Raw genomic sequence first — 21,247 nt, forward strand, 5'->3', positions numbered from 1 at the left:
CAACGCCCACAACAGCAAGGAACTTTTCAACATCGTCAATGAATTTACCAACCCCACCGCCGGCACCAACGACATCACTCCCTCCCAAGACCTCTGCGACTCTTTAGCCTCTTTCTTCCACAACAAAATCGCCGACATACATAACAGCTTTGAAAACCATTCCGAAGAACAGTCCACCCCACCCACCTCTGAACCAAAAGAGCACTCTCACAACCTCTGCGCCTGGAACCCAATAACAACCGAAGAAACCGCCCGCCTGATGAACTCCATCCACTCTGGCTCACCAACCGACCCATGTCCCCACCACATCTTCAACAAAGCAGATTCCATCATCGCACCCCATCTCCGCAATGTCATCAACTGTTCCTTTAACTCCGCAACCTTCCCGGAAATCTGGAAACACGCCGAACTCAGCGCCCTTCTGAAGAAAGCCCAGCAGACCCCTCTGAACTTAAGAACTACCGTCCCGTCTCACTCCTCCCATTCCCTGCCAAAGTCATTGAGAAAGCCGTCAATAATCAGCTCGCCACCTTCCTTGAATCCAACAAGTCCCTCGACCCCTCACAGTCTGGCTTCCGAGCCAAACACAGCACCGAAACCGCCCTCATCGCTGCTACAGATGACATCAGAATGCTACTGGACAACGGAGAAACAGTTGCCCTTATCCTACTTGACCTCTCCGCCGCCTTCGACACAGTCTGCCATAGCACCCTCATACAACGCCTCAGCAACGTCGGAATACAAGGAAAAGCTTTGGACTGGATCATCTCGTTCCTCGATGGAAGAACCCAGAGAGTCCGCCTCCCCCCTTTTAGATCAGAAGACACCAAAGTCATTTGCGGCGTACCATAAGGATCATCACTCAGCCCCACCCTCTTCAACGTGTACATGAGTCCCCTCGCGCGACAACATCAACATCAACATCATCTCCTACGCAGACGACACCCAGCTGATCCTCTCCCTCACCAAAGACCCAAACACCGCCAAAACCAACCTACACGAAGGAATGAAAGAAGTAGCCGAATGGATGAAGAACAGCCGCCTAAAACTAAACTCTGACAAAACAGAAGTCCTCATCTTAGGATCATCCCCCTCTGCTTGGGACGACTCTTGGTGGCCACCGGCCCTGGGTACAGCACCCTTACCCACAAACCACGCACGCAACCTGGGATTCATCCTAGACTCCTCCCTCTCAATGACCAGACAAGTCAACGCCGTCTCATCTTCTTGCTTCAACATCCTACGCATGCTCAAAAAAATCTTCCGTTGGATCCCCACCGATACAAGAAAGACAGTCACCCACGCACTGATCACTAGCCGACTGGAATATGGAAATACCCTTTACGCCAGAACGACAGCCAAACTACAGAAAAAACTCCAACGCATAAAAAACGCCTCAGCCAGACTCATACTGGACGTCCCCCGTCAAGCTCACATCTCCAGTCACCTGAAAGACCTCCACTGGCTCCCCGTCAACAAGAGAATAACATTCCGCCTCCTCACCCACGCACACAAAGCCCTCTACGACCTAGGACCCGAATGCCTCAACACTCGACTATCCTTCTACACACCCACCCGCCAACTAGGATCGTCCAATCAAGCCCTCGCCGTAATCCCGCGCATCCATAGATCCATCATGGGAGGAAGATCATTCTCCTACTTAGCGGCCAAAACCTGGAATTCCCTCCCCAATCACCTCCGCCTTACACAGAACCACCTCTCCTTCAGAAAGCAACTCAAAACCTGGCTTTTCGATAAGTAATGCACCCACCCTCCCTTAAGCGCCTTGAGACCCCCTGGGTGAGTAGTGCGCTATACAAATTACTGAACTTGAACTTGAACTTATATTTCATCTAAAATAAATGAGGAGCAGTAACTGTGCAAAACCTCTACTTTACACATATGCTTCATTTAATCTCATTGTAGTGTGACATGCATTTTGATCAGCTAATTACAGTAATGATGTACTTTCTTATGCTAAAATGTGGATCCTTACCTTCAAACTTCCAAAGTCCAAGATCACAAGGTCAGAGTTATCATGGTAGAAACCAGTCTTTGGAAGAACGAGGTATGAAGGCTTCAGATCAATCCTCAAGTCCAGGACTTTTCGTGTTTCAATAATATGTACAAATCCTGTAAATGAAAATGAAAACAAGTTTACTTTATTAGAACTGCAGAAAGCTTCAACATGAGAGCAAATACAATGTATTCATTAGCTTTTGGAAAATGGCTGAAACTTTAGATGCCAAATAAGAATGTATAATTGCAAAGAAATCCCGTTCTTTAAAAACATCAAAAATAGCGGCTTAATTTTAATGAATATTTTGATAAAAATATGCTCCAGTTATGTTATCTTTTGCTTTCCTATTTCAAACCACAACAACACTCTGATTGATAAGACTGTTGAGGCAAATTGAGGCCAAAAGGGAGACTAACAAACTAGAAGAAAATGATAATGTGCTCCACCACCTGCTTTTGTTGGTACTTTGGGTTGGTTGCGAGATGTAGACAATAAACTGAAATATCTTTTAACTCATACCACTAGAGGAGATCACTAGAGCAGAATGTGCGACAAGAAGAGAAGAAAGGACACTATGGAGCAAGCGAGGCTGGCTGGCTGATAGATTGATTGTATAACCAGGGTCTAACAGATACGGACCAACGCTTGACAAAGTAACAGGAGTCACAACCTGACAATACGAGAGAGGATTTACCACCTCAAACTCTTGTCCTTGCTTACTATTGGTCAGCACCTCCTCCTTGCCTGAATCTTCTTCCTGGGCTTCGAGTCTTCCTCCTGCAGTGGAGCCTAGACCAAGTACTGCTTCCAGTAGACAGTGTCATATCACTGCAGACTCGTGCAGGGCAGGCACTCTTTTTCTACCTTTCGACACCTTTGAGTGCATGTCTCTGCAGTTCCTCTCCTTCACCCCAGAGCAGACTGGAAATTGAAAGAAAATGTCTCCAGTAGATACCTGTGTGCATTGCACATATTTTCTGTAATGTGTTGTATCTTTACTCCAGACGTGAGTCTACAGTTTATGCTTTTGTGTCTGTAACAGTTTTTCTGTCATTTCTGTTGGCCTTGTATGTCTGTCTGTGAAGTTTGTATTCACATGTCTGTATGAAGTAGCATTAGTGTGTCTGTACGTGCGTCTGTTTTAGCCAATCTGTATTTCGCCTCTGATTCTGCCAGCGATGACCCCTGTTTTTACCCCTTCATTGATTACATTTGGCTGCATTGTTCTGTACACAAACACGGGGCCCAATCATTCTGCAGCTCTGCCGATCCATCTGTATAACTATTTACCCGTCCTGCCAGGGTTAAGTGTGACCAGTGCTTTGAATGGGCCGGTACGCACAGGTACTGAGTACCAGCACTTCTTGTTTAAGCCAAGCTGAGTACCGGTACTTTTCCAGTGCCAAGGAGAGTACCGGTACTCGGATTGATCAGATGGGCACTGGGCCGATGCCTGAGGGCCAGCTGTGAGACGTTTATTTCGCAGCATGTTTGTACTTTTGGCGCCTGCTGGAGGCCTGCTCCAGGGGTAAGTGGGCCTCTACTACCAAAGCTCGCAATATCCTGAACCGCCCCCTGCCAGGCGTCCATGCTGGGTCGTCTTGTTAGTGGATTGGACATCAGCTGCCAAGGGCACAGTGATGTGTGCAGCCTGATGGGTGCGAGGGAAGAGAGCCTGCATAAGTGACCGTGCCATTAAACACTTGACCTCCCACTGAGGCCTGACTCACTTGCTCCTGCAATCCCCACCCCCACCCCTGTCCACCTGCTGGGACATTGACCGGGATGAGGTGGTGGAGATGGCCTGCCTATGCAGCCTGCCTGGAGCCCAGGTGAGGTGGAAGGAGGTGTACTGACCTGCCCATCAGAGGCTAGTATTGTTCTTCCCCTGAGCTCTGCCCTACTGGACTCTGCACATGCTCACGGCCCTGCAGTGCTCACTGCCTGCCACTGCAGGGTCTCTGGCCATGTGGCCTTATGTCGAGGGAAGAGGAAGGAGAATTGGGTGAAAGAAGGTAAAGAGTGAGGGGGCAGAGATAGAAGGAGCAAGGGAGAGTTTAAAGGAGGAAAAAATAGCGACAGAAGGGGTAGTGCAGACAAAGATGGGGAAGAGATCGAGACGGATATGGAAAGAGTAACAGAGGCACGGAGATGGCAGATAAGAAATAGAAAGACTGATAGTAGAGGAGTATAGGATACCTTGGGGGTAAAGAGAGTGGGGCAGCAAGAGAAATGGATACAAATGGGAGAGAGGTGAGTGGGGGAGGGATCGAGAGATTAGAGACGTGAAGATTGATAGAGAGTATTGGTCTGCTTGTTTGTGTGCGTTTGCCTGGTTGTGTGTATGTTTGTGTGAGAGAGAGATAAAATAAATGAGAGAGAAAGAGAATCAGGACACCCAGGAGGTATTTGAAAAGAAATGCGTCTAATATTTCTTATTAATGATGCTATGCTTGTCTCTCTCGTCCTGATGCACATTGATTCTTAGTCAGGAAGGGCTAATAGTACTGTTAATGGCTTTGCTGGATTCAGGGTTTAGAAGCTCCTTACATTGCTCCCAGAAGTAATTCACACCACCCTTTATGAGCATATGTACCTGTTAATCTGCAAAAATGGAAAGTTTGAGACAATTGTCAAGGGCAATGCATGGGCAAAATGAACACTCAATAGATGGGTTTCTATCATCATGTCTCACCCCGCCCACTAGCCACGCCCCCAACTCAATTTAATGAGTACCTGCACTCATTTTTTCCATTTAAAGCAATGAGTGTGACTATTTGAAATGCATATCCCCTTTATCCTAGCAGATTGGTACAGTCTCGTATGGCAACAGCCTGTGCCCCCTGCAGTCCCTCTATTCATTTCTAGACCACCCCCCTCCACGTCCCATCAGCGTGGCTTCTAAACTTTCATGTGTGGGCTTCTGGACTCAAGTAAATGTTCCCCCCTCTCCCTTCCGCGTGTAACCCTTACTAAATCCTGATGAAAGGGTCAGGTTCAGACAACCCCAATCACTTAAGTGGCATGTCGGCTCTTGAATAACACCTGAACATCAGACCATGCCTGTTTTCAAGGAACCCCAAATGACAGATCAAGGGTAACCCACCAAAAACAGAAGAGCTTGCCGAGAGGATCCCTCTCACCACCAAAGTATTTATTTTGTGATTTTTGTTTTATTTAACGTTCACCAATTCACTGCCGATGTAAGATCGACTATTACATATACAGTAAATATACAATAAATAGATGTGCATGCCAGAGCCAAACAGACAATCCATACATTATTTACATGACATTATGAATTTCTTGAATACAAATGTTTCTTGCACAGATTCCCAGCGGATGGTCCTTCCGTACTTTATCTATTGCAGCACAATACTCAATATACTCAATACTCCAGTCTGTCCAGCAGGATTTGGTGATCGATGACATCCGGATGCAGGCGGATGCAGGTCGAGCGGTCATTCTTGTACTGCTCGACCTCTCCGCCGCATTCGATACCATCTCTCACCAAATCCTACTGGACAGACTTGAAACAGCTGGGATCCAGGGCACTGCGCTTGATGGTTTCAGGGACTTCCTCAATGGAAGAACACAAACTGTTCAACTTGGCCCCTTCAGCTCAGAAACCACCCCAGTGACTAAGGGAGTACCGCAGGGCTCATGTCTCAGCCCATCGCTATTTAATAATTATGTCGCTCCACTCGCTACCCTTCTCAGGTACAGCGGGTTTTCCCCACTCACCTATGCTGATGACACACAGCTTCTCCTCACCTTCGACAAAAACACCCCGAATATTAAAAACATCTTTCTAGAAGGTATGAGGACAATAACAACATGGATGAGCAGGAACTTTCTCCAGCTAAATGCCGGTAAAACAGAGATAATGCTCTTTAGAGATGCTGTGCCGACCTGGTCCCCCAGTTGGTGGCCAGAAGAAATGGGCCAGGCACCGTCCCCCAAACCAATAATTAAAAACCTAGGAGTCCTAATTGATAACAAACTCAACCTCAATGAACACATAGCCACCACAAAACGTGCCTGCTTCCACGCACTAAGTCTTCTCCGCAGAGTCTTCCACTTTCTCCCCTCGTCCACCCGGAAAACTCTGGTCCATGCCCTGGTCCTCAGTCGTCTGGACTTTAGTAATGCCCTGCTGATTGCGGCCAAGGAATCCGACCTGGATGGCCTTCAGGTAGTGCAGGACACAGCAGCCCGTCTGGTAACCAGCTCACCCCACCGCACCCCCTCACTACCCCTACTGCACAAACTCCATTGGCTGCCCATCCGCTCAAGAATTAAATTCAAAATCTGCTGCCTGGTGTTCAAGAGTCTTAACCAACTAGGCCCCGTGTACCTTTCGGACAAACTGACTAGACACTCTCCCATGCAGACTCTCCGCTCCAAGGGGAAAGGTCTCCTCATCGTCCCACGAATCAAACAAACCAGATTGGGAGGTAAATAATTCTCCCATCTGGCGCCACAATACTGGAACAAGTTCCCATTAGACATTCGCCTCTGCACCAATTATCTCAGCTTTTGCAAAAAACTGAAGACCATACTCTTTTGTTAAAATCCCCAGTTTCTATACCGGCTGCATTCATAGCGCGGAGATACCCCATGTGGGGTGAGTCAGGCGCTCTACAAATGACAAAAATAAATAAAAAAATAAATAGAATTGAGTCTGTACAAAGGTATCTATTGCCCATAACATGTCTAAAAAACACATTTGCTTAGCCAACAGATCTCACACAGCCAAAACCTATTGGCTTTGACAATGCTTCTTAGGTCGAGGACTCGTCACACTGCTGTAAGCAGTTTGCGGAGCTCCGAAGATTTTATGTTTCTTGGTGTAGGGGGCTTGAACCCGCCCCTCTTCTCTATTGGCTGGCCTCGTAAATGCTGGCCAGCCATTGGAGGAGAGGGGCGTCACTCCCTTTAAGCCCCGTCTTTTTCGGATTCGGGGGCGTGTTTTTTGCGTTCTTTCTATCTGTGACGTCATCCGTCACTCAGCAAAAAACACGCCCCCGATTCCGAAAATTTTGGAGGTTTGCGGATGCCTTTTTTTTGGTTGTTGTTGTCAGTCACTGTTACCTGTAGCGGTGAGTCAAGGGCCCCGCTGGGAAAGTGCTGCAGATTGAAAGCCACCGCTCGGGATTGTTTACTGTAAACCCGACCAGCTTCTGTCTTCACTGTTCGTAAGGCATCAGTAGCAAGTGGATTTCCCTCACCTGTAAACACCACGGAGCCGGAAGCAGGCAACCTTCAACTGTTGGGAAACGGTCATCTCTTCTGCTGAGGAGGGGCCCTCGGAAGTGCTCTGTGGGAGAGCCGCACATCACACCTTCGGGTCCACTTCGCCCAAGACCTTGCCATCACTCGGAACAACCTCACCAGACGAGACTTGCAGAGCGTTAGTTAGGTTTACTCGGCTGCCGGACACGGCATTACTTACACAGGGAGAGTCCATAAGAGGCAGGCCGGAGCAAAAATGGTTGACAAGAGCAAACAGTTGGGCCCGCTCACAATGTCATACTTATCACACTTTCACTCTCGTAAACTCTCCAGGGCATGCAGTGATAAATACTCCGAGTCCCGTGTGACCGGGCAAAAACTGCCCCCCTGCCCTGTTGCAGCCGGTCACGAGACCGGGCGGGGGAGGAAGCCGAGGATGTGCAATCTTAAAGTAGCTACAAGAAACGTTTGGCTCAAAGGTTGACCAAGCTCGTCTTGTGTGTCAGAAGCATCTCCAAACTTGCAGGGAAGGAAGGAGGGAAACACCGACAGGTAAAAATCTATATATGTATCAGCGAGAGAGCCCAAAAGGCACCACATGAGAGCAGTTATGGTTTACATGCAAGTGAAACTTCCTGATGTGAGGGGGAGCAGCCCGCAAGAACGCTCCCACCCATGCATCAAAAAACACATGCATTCAAGAAAATCACGCGCAAGCACGCTGGCTCGGTGCCGCTGAAGTAAGACAAGGAGTTTCCATTATTAGGTTTAAATTATTTCGCCGCCAGAACGAGTACCGTTAGGCGCTTTAAATCCATGTTAAATCTTTCATTACGTCAACATTTTCAGCATGGTTAGGCATGATCACTACTGGACGTTGAACCTAATTATACATCGAAAAACACACTGAAAAACATAGAACTTATTACCGTGCGACTCCTTCTAGGACAGTGGTAAATGAAGTTATTCAGCACGATTCCAATGATCAAGCTCTAATATGTTGGTAGCATGCTATGTGACTTTTGTACTGTAGCAAAACATTTGGGAATCCACGTTTATTACTACACCTTTCCCACGTAAAATGCTTTATTAGACGGCGGTGAGTTAAGGGCCCCGCTGGGAAAGTGCTGCAGATTGAAAGCCACCACTCGGGATTGTTTACTGTAAACCCGGCGCACAATCAGTCAGTCGGATGGAGGGTCGTGGTCGGGGATGGAGGGCAAACCGGCTGCTAATGGAGTCTCGAGCCGTCCCTGGCACCCGCTGCACCTCTTGGCACACTTCGAGGCGCAATGCACCAGGGAGCCCCGTGCCGCCCTCTCGTGCTACGCTCACTGCACCCCTTGGCACACTTCGAGGCGTCACCCGCGGCTCCGCGACTCTCCCTCACTTTCTTCGCACTGTGACACTTAGAGAGCGCCTTCTCTCCACGCGCTCCCCGGGCCCCCTCCTCACTTTCTTCTCCCACTATCGCAGCGTGACTAATCTCCGTCCTTCCCTCCCCTGCTTTCCCACTGTCCCTCCTCACCCATTAACCCCTGTCACGGGCTAACTGGCACCCTTCGCCCGTCTCCTGCTTTTAATGTAGCTCCCGCTCACCTCTCCTAATCTCTTGTAACACATTGTGAGCACGGCCTCTCTCCCCGCTATCCTCTGCCTTGACTTGCCCTCACCCTCTATCACAGTGCGACGGTTCTCCCTCCTTTCATCTCCTCTTCCTCACTTCTTTCAACTCCTCCCACACTTTGACACCATACTCGCTCTCTGCTCTTCCCCTCTTCTTTCTCTCTCCCTCTCATTACTCACACCACACTTTGACAGCACACCGTCACTTTCTGCTCGTCCCATGTCCTTCCTGTTTCTCTCTGTTTGTCTCTCCTCGCCCTGTCACAATCTGAGAGTGCGCTATCTCATCCTGATCTTTTATCTCTCCTCTCTCTTTTCACCCCAAGTTCACTGTGGGGCCCGGGCATCCTCCCAACCCCCTTTCTTGCATTTTCCCTTGCTGGTCCCCTGCACTCTCGTCACACTGTTGTTAACAAACCCCCCTCAGAGTGCGACTGGACTCGTTCCTTTCCTGATGTCTCCCGACCTCCCATTCGCGACACTCTCGTCACTCCCTGGTATAACCTCTCCCCTTCACTCTCCCCCTACTCTCGTACCCCGTCACAATTTAGCCGGGCGCCCCTCTACTCCCTCCTCTTGCCCCAGCCTACCCCTTCCCGGGACTTCACCCCCTCCCTGCAAACCTTGACCGCTCTGCCAGAAGCACGACTGACAGGCGGGAACATTGGCAGGCGAGTGAGGGAAACGAGGCGTCGTCGCCACATGACGGCCAGGGACACAGAATCTCAGAGGCTAAGAGACGCCGCATGTTTACACAGAGACACCCAGCAGTCACTAGGAACAGGTCAGTCTGCTACTTGGGAGAGAGAGCTATGAAAAACATAGGGCCACAAACGGCTTCACAGCCCTGCCTCCAAGCTGTGAGAGACCTGAATTCATGAATGCAATTGCACAATGCTGTGCTGTCTCAAGGCGCTGTGTGGTAGGAGAAGTGAAGGTGGTGAGTCGCAAATGGATCAGACAAGCGGAGTGGTTTCCCTGCCCCCTCGCTGTGCTTGCTCTCCTGTGTGTGTATGTGGCTCTGTGTGTGTATGTGGCTCTGTGTGTGTATGTGGCTCTGTGTGTGTATGTGGCTCTAGGTGTGTATGTGGCTCTAGGTGTGTATGTGGCTCTAGGTGTGTATGTGGCTCTAGGTGTGTATGTGGCTCTGGGTGTGTGTGTGGCTCTGGGTGTGTGTGTGGCTCTGGGTGTGTGTGTGTGGCTCTGGGTGTGTGTGTGTGTGGCTCTGGGTGTGTGTGTGTGTGGCTCTGGGTGTGTGTGTGTGGCTCTGGGTGTGTGTGTGTGTGGCTCTGGGTGTGTGTGTGTGTGTGGCTCTGGGTGTGTGTGTGTGTGGCTCTGGGTGTGTGTGTGTGTGGCTCTGGGTGTGTGTCTCTGGGTGTGTGTGTGTGGCTCTGGGTGTGTGTGTGTGGCTCTGGGTGTGTGTGTGGCTCTGGGTGTGGGTGTGTGTGTGGCTCTGGGTGTGTGTGTGGCTCTGGGTGTGTGTGTGTGGCTCTGGGTGTGTGTGTGGCTCTGGGTGTGTGTGTGGCTCTGGGTGTGTGTGTGGCTCTGGGTGTGTGTGTGGCTCTGGGTGTGTGTGTGGCTCTGGGTGTGTGTGGCTCTGGGTGTGTGTGTGGCTCTGGGTGTGTGTGTGTGGCTCTGGGTGTGTGTGTGGCTCAGGGTGTGTGTGTGGCTCAGGGTGTGTGTGTGGCTCTCGGTGTGTGTGTGGCTCTCGGTGTGTGTGTGGCTCTCGGTGTGTGTGTGGCTCTGGGTGTGTGTGTGGCTCTGGGTGTGTGTATGATTTGATTTGATTTTGGGTTTTATAGAGCGCATAGCTGCCCTAGGGCTTCCCAGCGCTAGTGACCACTGTCCTGTGGGGTGAGGAAACAGGGGGGAGGGCTCAGGGGAAGAGTAGGGTCTTTAGTTGTTTCCTGAACCTGAGGTGATTGTGTTCTTGCCTCAGGGAAAGAGGAAGGGCATTCCATAGTCTGGGGGCGTTGTACGAGAACAGGCGGCCGCCTGTTCTGGACTTCCTGATTCTGGGAACGTTTGCAAGGGAAAGGGAGTTTGATCTTAATTGTCTACTAGACTGTTGTTTTGTCACAAGTGGCCTAAGGATGGGAGGGCCTTCATTGTGCATAATTCTATGAGCTATGCACAGGGATTTGAAGTTGACCCGTTCCCTTACTGGCAACCAGTGCAAGCTTCTAAGAGCTGGTTTGGCCGAGTTCCTTGCTGCGGTTCCTGTGAGGATTCTGGCGGCCGCATTTTGTGCACATTGAAGTTTGTGGACTACAGAGGCTGGGGCCCCCAGATAAAGGACATTGCCGTAATCCAATCTGGAGTTCACCAGCCCCTGCATTAGGAGCTTTCTGGAATGGAGGGGGAGTAGATGTAGAATCTTTCGTGCCATCTTTATAAGGCCGAAGCAGGTTCCCGCGGTTTTCCTAGCTTGAGTCCTAAAACTGAGCTCCTGGTCCAGCCATATCCCAAGGCTCTTTACTTCGGGTTTGGGGGATGGCGGGGTTCCCATGCATGGTGGCCAGGGAAGGGGAGTGGGGATTTTCTTAGGGTTTCCCAGGAGGAGTATTTCTGATTTCTCCCCGTTCAGTTTTAATCGGGAATCGCACATCCACTGGTGTACCTTTTCCAGACAACTGAATAGATTAGGGAGGGCGTTGTCTGATTGGTTGAGGGAAACGACGAGCTGGGTGTCGTCAGCATACATTATTGATTTAATGCCGAAAGGCTTGACAACATCCTCGAGTGGTTCCATGTACACATTAAAAAGTGTGGGGCTCAGGGAGGATCCCTGAGGCACCCCACACTTGAGTGCTTGAGCCTTGGAGGTGGAATACCCATCTGCTACTTGAAAAGACCTGTCTTCAAGGAAGGATGAGATCCAGGCTAATGCGGAATCCTCCACTCCTATCAGCCCAAGACGGTGAACAAGGGTTGCGTGGTCCACCGTGTCGAAGGCGGCACTCAGGTGCCACTGATCCTCCTGCGTCCAATATGCCCCTGGCTTCTTCGACTACGGCTAACAGTGCGGTGTCGGTCCCCTGTCCTGGTCTGAAACCTGTCTGGGACTGGCGGAGAAGGTGATTGGTTTCTAGGAACTCAGAGAGATGTTGGTTTGCAACGCGCTCGGCGATTTTGCTGATAGCCGGTAGCAGTGAGATCGGTCTAAAATTAGATGGGTCTGTGGGGTCTAGATGCGTTTTTTTTATGAGAGCCTTGACTGTAGCTTTTTTCCAGTTTGCCGGGACTGTGCCATTTTTGAAGGAGGCGTTGATCAGATTGGTGAGAGGGGGAGCTATGGTGGAAGCAACTAGCTTTAGTTTACTGATCGGGGCTGGATCTGATGGAGCGCCGCTTTTGACTTTATGTAGGACGTTAAGGAACGTTTCGGTGGTGATTTGGGGGAAGGAGGATAGCCTCGGGGTGTCTTGGCGGGGGAAGTGGTTAGGGCGTCCTAATGCGATCGGAGCAGGCGGGAGGGAAATCAGGATTTTTTCGATTTTTTTCGAGAAGAATTCGGCCATCTGATTACATTTTGCGCCGTCCAGGTCTGGTGGTGACGGTGGGTCCTGAATTTTGGTGAGGAGTTTAACTATCCTATAGGTTTCTTTTGCGGAATTTGCCGCTGAGGCTATTTGCTCTTCGAAATGGGAAGCCTGGGCTGTTTTGAGTGCGTTTTTATAGAGCCTGATATGGATTTTATATTCACTTCTGTCTTCTGGGTTCCAGTTCTTTCTCCATTGGCGCTCTAGCCTTTTGCCTTTCTTTCTTAGTTCGCGTAATTCATCGGTGAACCACGGTAGTTTGGAGGATTTCCTGGAGGAAGGGAGGGTTTTGAGTGGCAGGACTGTATTAAGGGAGTCGCTAATCCATTTATGTAATTGGATTTCAGCTTTAGACGGATCTGGGTCTACTGTAGGTAGAGTGGAGGACAGAGAGCGTTCCCATAGGATTATGTCTAGTTTTTTCCATGGGCGTGCGGGACCTGGGGGCGAGGAATATCCACCATCTTCCCTGGAAGTTGGAATTTAAAAGGAACCAAGAAGTGGTCTGACCAGGGAAGGGGCAGGGGAGTTTGAGCAGATAGTTTGGAAAGATTAGAGAAAATGGGATCCAGTAAATGTCCTTTCGTATGAGTGGGATCATTACTGAGAAGTTGTAGGTTGAGGGAAATTAAATCGGTTTTTAAATCTGTGGCGAGTTTGTTGTATTGATCGTCGAAGTGGAGATTTAAGTCTCCGAGGATTGTAAAGTTGGGAGTCACACAGGCCAGAGAGGAGATGGCATCCATAAGCGAGTTTATGAAGCGCCCTACCTGACCAGGGGGGCGGTAGATTAGGACCCCAGATAGTGTGGTAGATGGCGGCAGGTGTAAAGAAAAAAGAAAATTTTCACTATCTAGGATGGGGCTGTCTTTAAACTGACAAGCAAGGTTATCTCGATAGATAATCGCAATTCCCCCTCCGGTACCCGTCGGTCTGTTGAGAGTTTTAATGAGGTACCCGGGAGGTAGAGCTTGGACAATATCCGGGTTGGAACTCGTGGATAGCCAGGTTTCTGTTAAAAACAGAACGTCAATGTCCGACTCTGTTAGTAATAGGTTGATTTCTGTCTGGTGTTTTGGGAGTGACCTGCAGTTCAGCAGGGCCATCTCCAGGCAAGCTGGTTCGGGAGGGTGGGAGGGCGTAAACCTGAAGGCGCAGTTCGGACACCTGGGATGCTCGTCTTCCGGGCTGATGGGTCAGATGCAACTAGTGTTTAACGGTACTCTGAGTTGGTACAGAGTTTCCTGTGAGTATTTGATACGGGGGGTTTCGGGACCGGCCAGGAGTATAGGCTCTGGGCTCGGTCTGGCGCGGACGGGCGCAGACGGGCTTGCCTTAGGCGCGCAAACGGCGCTCGTCCGCTGCGCTTCAGCCATAGGCACATTTTATGGTGGTTGATTGAGGGAGGGGACAGGAGGGGGCGTGGCCAAACAAGTGGGCGTGGCCTGAGTCCTCGCGCTGCGAGCGTCCGAGGAATGGAGCAATTAAGAGTCAGCCGGCAGCGTTAGAGTCCGCTACCTGAGCTGGGTGAAGTGCTCGATTGTTAGCAGTTTCAGAATGCTGTGGTGAGTTTTTAAAAAGCTAGCACATATAAATCAGTGACAGTTTTCAATTTTTAAAAAGCAAATGCAATGCGCTGCGCGCTCTCCCGGCTTCCGCCTCAGGAGTGTGATCAATGGCTACCTGGCGCTTTTACTCAGCGTTTAAGTAGTCGTCTCGGGGGGCGTGGCCAAACAAGTGGGCGCGGCCTGAGTCCTTGCGCTGCGAGCGTCCGAGGAATGGAGCAATTAAGAGTCAGCCGGCAGCGTTAGAGTCCGCTACCTGAGCTGGGTGAAGTGCTCGATTGTTAGCAGTTTCAGAATGCTGTGGTGAGTTTTTAAAAAGCTAGCACACATAAATCAGTGACAGTTTTCAATTTTTAAAAAGCAAATTCAATGCGCTGCGCGCTCTCCCGGCTTCCGCCTCAGGAGTGTGATCAATGGCTCTGTATGTGTGTGTGGGTGGCTTTGTGTGTATGGGGTGTGTGTGTGGGGCTCTGGGTGTGTGTGTGGGGCTCTGGGTGTGTGTGGGGGGCTCTGGGTGTGTGTGGGGGGCTCTGGGTGTGTGTGGGGGGCTCTGGGTGTGTGTGGGGGGCTCTGGGTGTGTGTGGGGGGCTCTGGGTGTGTGTGGGGGGCTCTGGGTGTGTGTGGGGGGCTCTGGGTGTGTGTGGGGGGCTCTGTGTGTGTGTGAGGGGCTCTGTGTGTGTGTGAGGGGCTCTGTGTGTGTGAGGGGCTCTGTGTGTGTGAGGGGCTCTGTGTGTGTGAGGGGCTCTGTGTGTGTGAGGGGCTCTGTGTGTGTGAGGGGCTCTGTGTGTGTGAGGGGCTCTGTGTGTGGGGCTCTGTGTGTGTGTGTGTGGCTCTGTGTGTGTGTGTGGGGCTCTGTGTGTGTGTGGGGGGCTCTGTGTGTGGGGCTCTGTGTGTGTGGGGCTCTGTGTGTGTGTGTGGCTCTGTGTGTGTGTGTGGGGCTCTGTGTGTGTGGGGCTCTGTGTGTGTGGGGCTCTGTGTGTGTGGTTCTGTGTGGGTGGCTCTGTATGTGTGTGTGGGTGGCTTTGTGTGTGTGGCTCTGTGTGGGTGTAAACGCAATCGGTCATGCATTTGCGAGCGATTAAGCTATTGGCATTGTAAATGACAATGCCATTTATTTAACGATTAAGCGATTGGCAATGTAAATGACAATGCCATTTATTTATGATTTTTAAAAAAAAATGTCATGAGCAATGCCAATAGCTCTAGCTTTAATAATGCAGAGACCATTGTATTGTAAATGCTTGTTATTATTATTGCAATGGGAAACAGCATTCTAATTTGCGCAAAGAAAGAGTTACATACCATTGGTAATGATCTTTCAGGTTGATACTGTATTTAGCTACAGATTGCTCACCTTTTAAACATCCCATGAGCCCGGCCGAATGAAAACGATTGCTACCAAATGTTTTATTTAAAATTTTCTTCTGACGGATACTTCAACTTGCAGATTCCTCACTTGTTGAGTACATTTCAAGGTTCTGTCCTTTGATGGAGGCAGGTCTGAAGGAATGGTCTAACAGAAAGCCCTAAAATACGCAACATGCCATTCGGCCATTCCTTATTAACTCAGAGTCCAAACAGTAATGCTTTGAGAAAAGGTGATGGGGTGCCCATGTCACAACTCAAAAGAACTCAATTACCTGAAAACCCTTCGTTAATGACGAGGTTGAATATTTCACCCGGTGCAATGGGCATGAAGTCCCTTAGGTGACTCTTTTGTTCAAGGTTATAACATATTTCAAGGTACAAACGTTCCAGCTGGAAAAAAGGTCTCTTCTGGAGCACCTTGCCCTTCCTCTTGCCAGTATCAGAGCTGGTCATAACACTTGATGCCTTTAGTGCAGTTGATATAAAACCTGTCAGCTCATCTTTGGTTCAGATGGTGCAGTCTCTACTCCACCTTGGTCAGATGAGGTGGATGATAGAAATTAGAAAGAAAGATGGATTGCCCTAGATGGAAAAGGGTCAGCACCTTAGGTAGGAATGCTGCACTTGTCCTGATCCTCAGGTTGTTCATGACAGGGTAGGTGAACAGCAGACAGGTGTTCAGTGCCTGTAATTCACAGAACCAGCTCGCCTTTGTAACTAAAACTCTTAAAAGATAAGAAACTACTTTGACAACTATAAAGGGCAGTTCAAAGGGAGCATGCATTAAAAAGGTTAAAATAAATGTAGTTCCCACATTGGCATGGCAATGGGGGAAGAGAGAAAAAATATTTTTGAGCCTCTTCAGAAACGTAATCATGTGGTGACATAAAAAGGAATCGTTACTCTTGGAGGAAGAGGAAGGCTGAAAGGGCTATCATGTTCCCCTTGACAGTGCTCACTGCACAGCCTTGCTGGGCTAGCAAGAGTCAAGATTGGAGGACATTAAAAAGGCAAGACCTGAAGGGATGCCCATTTTACTCAGTACACCAACTAAGAAACTTAATACACATCCCAGAATAGACAGACTTGGTAGAGGGGCAATGAGCAGATGGGATCACTGCAAACATATCCGGTGACAGCAGGAAGGAGTTCAGATGCCCATATTCAATCTCTAGGTATGAAGGTGGAGGCTCTGGAGGATGGGGTGAAGAACCTGCCCCTTAAACTGGGATGGGAGGTCCCATCTGAGAGGAACACGGAGAGGGGAACATCAATAGAGACTGAAGGATGAAATCATTCCGGTCTGGTTGAAACTACTAAAGGATATACCTCCCCTGCTGAACTCATGGTCTGATGCAGTTATTACCTTGATCTTGAAGCCCGGTAAGGATCCTTTTCAGTGTCACTCATATCATCCAATCATCCAGGACCTTTTTTTTTTTTTTTTTTAATAAAGCAACTTTTCATTTCATATATAGTTAGCACTTTTTAGACTACCTAACACTGATGGTTGTATGTCAAAACATCATATACATAAATCTCGTCTGACATAAACATGGTGTCTTCAATATCGTTTGCCCAAAAAAAATGTAGTCCAATTAGTTTTACGTTCTCTATTATTAACTGTACAGTTCTGTAAATGCTATTTCGGACACAGTAATCGATAATCTGGCCAAGAGCAGATTGGAATGTTGACTCTGCCCGACCACTGCAAGATTGTCCTGGAAACTACTGCTCGCGTGCGTCAAGCACGAGGGTTAGATAGGACCTTGAATGTTTTGAACTTTACCTCCGGATTCAGAGATGTTATTAAAAAAAATTATAGTTCACCACGGGCTTGGATTCTAGTTAATGGAAGCCTTTCTCCTGTTGTTAATATAGAACCTGGTACTAGGCAAGGTTGCCTACTGTCCCCTATCTTATTTGATATTTACATAGAACCCCTGGCTCAGAGTCTAAGATCAAATAAAAAGTATTGTTCCTTTTAAATTGGGTGGGTTCGTTAGAAAAATAGCTCTATACACGGACAATTAGTTGTGTTTTCATCTAATGTGGACATCACATTACAGGAACTTATACTTGAAACTCAGACTTTTGGAACATTTTTGGGTTATGAGATAAACAAAGATAAAACTTAGATAAAGGCATGGAACATTGCTAATCAGAACTTAGATACCTTGGAATTACAATAACACAGATCACAGGAAAATTCCAAAAGTTAACTTAGATAGAGTTTCAAAGGAAGTTTGAGCTTCTTTTAAAAAGATTGCAGAGCATACCACTATATAATTATGGCTGGGTTAATTTGATCAAAATGTGTATCCTACCGAAATACACTGATCTTTTTAACAATATACCATTAGAATTCGTAAAAGGTGAGGTTCTTAAAATTCAGGGAAGGATTTCCTCTTTTATTTGGGCAGGAAAAGGGATTAGGTTGTCCTGGAAAAAACTTAGGCGCAAACTAGCACAGGGCGGCATGGGTTTACCGGACCTTCAGCTCTATTGTTGGGCTTACCAACTAAAAAATGCTAGGATGCTATTGCATACCCCAGATAACTCACTAATTGGTAATATGGTTAAAGCCAAGTTGGAGGGGCTAGGGGAGTATGGTTTTATGTACAAATTTGGCTCTCCTAAATTATATAAAAAGGTTTGTATGAAGCTGCTGGGCATGGCGGCCAAGCTTTGGTCGGACTGTCGATACTGCTTGGGGCTCTCCTATTATAGCGAATGGGTGCCGGTGTAGGATTCGCCAGTAACGCCGGAGTGCCTTCTGGATGCCCTAGCTCAGCCACTAAAAGTGTCAGGAGTCTTGCATTGTGTGGGATCTGGTAGTGGGTAACAACTGTCTTCCCTGGGAATTCTGGAATCATACAACAACTGGAACCTTGTCCAGATTTAAATTCTATCAGCTTACATCATGGTGTAAGTCTCAAAGCTGGTCTCTCTGTGAGGACAATCACATGGAAAGTGATTTGCAAAACCAGGCCCATAGGAAGAAAGAAGTTGCCTTATGGTATAATTACCTTCTGTCTGCAGCAGAAAGAAGGATGGATAAGCCCTACTGGGTCTGAGAGAACTACTTGTCGAGTGAAGAACGGAAAGAGTTATGGCAAGTATCTATTGACCTGCTTTACCCTGTGATTAAATCTGCTGCCCTCAGACGAAAACACTTTTTCACACTCCATAGGATATACTGGACCACTCTTAAAGTCTCTAAAATGAAGGGTGGAGGAGAAGCTAAATGCTGGAGGTGTGGATTCCAGAATGCTGATGATGTTCATATATTCCCGTCTTGTCCCAAGATACACAAATTTTGGACTGACGTTGGTAAGACTATCTCCAGGGTCTTGGGGCGGATGTGGAGGTAAGATCAACTCATCTTATTTGGCATTGTATCTATGTTGTGTGGGTTACGAGATCAGCCTAGGCCCCAATATAAATTGGTGTTTTACCTTATTTTGTTGGCAAGGAGAGAGATCTGTATGCTGTGGCACCAGGAAACTCCTCCTAGTTGGAATGCCTGGTGGAATTCTGCCAAATAGTATTGCGCTGTAGACCAGAGGGTAAATGTCTTTAGAGAGAGGTCAGATACTGGGTTGTTCTGGAATTGGCTGGATGACCCTCTTTGAGATTATCTGAGGTTACCTTATGATAGATCAGGGTACAGGATAAGTTCCAATGATTAAACCCTCTGGGTCAGCTTAAGTGGAGTATAAACCGGCATTCCCCGTAAAGAATATACCAGCTGAGACTAAGAACCACCAAAAGTTATCAGTGGTTATCAGTGGTGGACAGGTCGAGAGGTGGCAGTAGCTACGGATGTCATATGAGGAAACAAAAACATCAGTAGAGGCGCAGTAGATCTGTGTACCACACTCTTCCCAGCCAATACAATGCGATGAAGATAGCATGTGGTTAGGCATGCCAGATCTGAGGAATCAAGGGCATGGCAGTAAACATGTAATGAGGTGGAAAATTACAATGAAAAATGTCCCCCATGGCTACATGCAATAGGCAATGGGCATTGCTGAGAGTGGCAAAATGATCCCCCAGACGGATGCTCTACAGGGCAAAGATGTCTTGTGCCACCTCCCGGTAAAGGTGCCATTTGTGGTCAGCAAGATGTCACCTCAGGATATTGGCACTGGTGTTCAGAGAGCCAGCCAGATTGTTGGTGACTAGCCAAACTCCACGCTGGTAAGCATAGCGTTTCTCGACAAAGTTGATACCATACTCCTGCCTGCTTGTTGACACCATATTGCAGTCAAATTGTCCCTTAAGATTTGGACGTACTGACCGTGAAGGGAAGAGAGGAAGTCCTTAACTCCAGCCTGAATCATCCTTAGTTTGAGCAGGTTGATGTGCGATACCTGATCCTCTAGAGAACAGAGGCCTCTGATCTCCAGCTGCACCAGATGAATAGCTGACCCAAGAGTGGATGCATCCTTTACAATGGTAGTCACAGATGGTGGAGGCAGAAGGGCATTCCTTTGGATAGGCCCTCCTCCTCCAACAGCCAAGTTGGGACACTGCAGTGGTGTTTGCCATAACTCCCTCATGTTGGAATCACTGCTGGCAGAGGCACCACAGGAGAAACCTCATGTGCCAGTATGTGTGCATCACCACAACCACTCAGGAGGCCAGACAAAGAAATGTTAGGACTGGAATCAGCTCCCTCAAGAAACATATGTTGAATGCCTTGTATCCTCTATGGAAGGGGGGTGAAGGAGAGAAAAAAAGCAACATCATATCCAGTACTACCCCTATGAACCAGAGTTGCTGGGAAATCTCCAAGTAAGACTTGGGGAGGTCGAACACCAAAGATGCTGTTGCCTGCCTTTGGTTAGGACTCACCACAATAGAATAGACCACATGAGAAAAACCAGATATGCTGTATAACCCATAAGCAGGCCAAAGCCTCATGCTACACCATGGAATAGTTAACACCCGTGCCTTTGAGAGAGTGGGAAGCGAAAGCCATCACCTAGGAAAGTACTGCTCCTACACCACTTACACTTGTCTCCATTACCTACTCTAAGACTACCTGTCTCCGCCTTGAAGTATTTTTTTTTGGTTTATAAACTTTTTTAATTCCACGACTTGGTTTATAAACAACATTACATAAACATCGTGTAAATACATAGGTGCAAGAGGAAGGTCCTACAGAATTATTGTCATAATGTACCGGTCAGAGTCAAACACATCAAATAATTCTATGACACATAGGTTAGAATACAAGCATTAATCAACACAAGGACATTGGAACGACCAGGAGATTCAGCTCACAGGTAACTCAAAAGAAGGAGGGGGTGATGAATCATGAGTGATCTATCACATCCTTAAGCATCAGCATCCTCATCACTGACCTCTCCTTTGGGGGCCAGAAAACGGTCACACAGTGCCCCTTACACTTCCACATCCTCCTGAAGCTTCTCGTCCATTCTTCTTTTCTTCTCATATTCCTCCTCCACAAGAGACCATTCTATCACATCCTTCTCCCAGTGCTCCAGCCATGGGGCCAACTGCCCCATTCACGCAATTGTGACACATCTCTTGGCCAGCACTAGCGATAATTGTAGGAATTTGGAAGCAACTTTACTGACTTTGGTCTCAACATATCAGGCAACAAGCAGATTTGGAGCTTGAGGACACACTGCAGCGATGTTATCCACACAATACTTTCCACTGAGTCGAGTAAGCATGCACGAAGGTGCAACCCCAAGCCTAGTGCATAAAGTCCACCCGACAAAAGTACAGTGGGACAGGAAGATGGTCGATCAGGGTTCAGGCGGCTAAGTTGTAATTGCGTCATATAAATGCGATGAAGGAAATTAAAATTAACGTGCTTAAAGAACATGTTACTTACCTTCTGTAACACTTTTTCT

General features: G+C 48.2%; 1 protein-coding gene across 2 annotated transcripts in view; it reads right to left on the reverse strand.

The window, feature by feature from the left end:
- The window catches only part of VPS13C (vacuolar protein sorting 13 homolog C), a 2,773,485-nt gene that overhangs the window by 2,191,134 nt on the left and 561,104 nt on the right, over positions 1–21,247 (reverse strand). For both annotated transcript variants that reach the window (XM_078680824.1, XM_078680823.1), the window contains exon 20: positions 1,997–2,133. In XM_078680824.1, coding sequence (XP_078536950.1) covers positions 1,997–2,133 — 137 coding nt within the window. The remainder of the gene's footprint in view (positions 1–1,996; positions 2,134–21,247) is intronic.

This window comes from Lissotriton helveticus, chromosome 3_1, assembly GCF_964261635.1.
Source record: "Lissotriton helveticus chromosome 3_1, aLisHel1.1, whole genome shotgun sequence".
NCBI classification, from domain to species: Eukaryota; Metazoa; Chordata; class Amphibia; order Caudata; family Salamandridae; genus Lissotriton; species Lissotriton helveticus.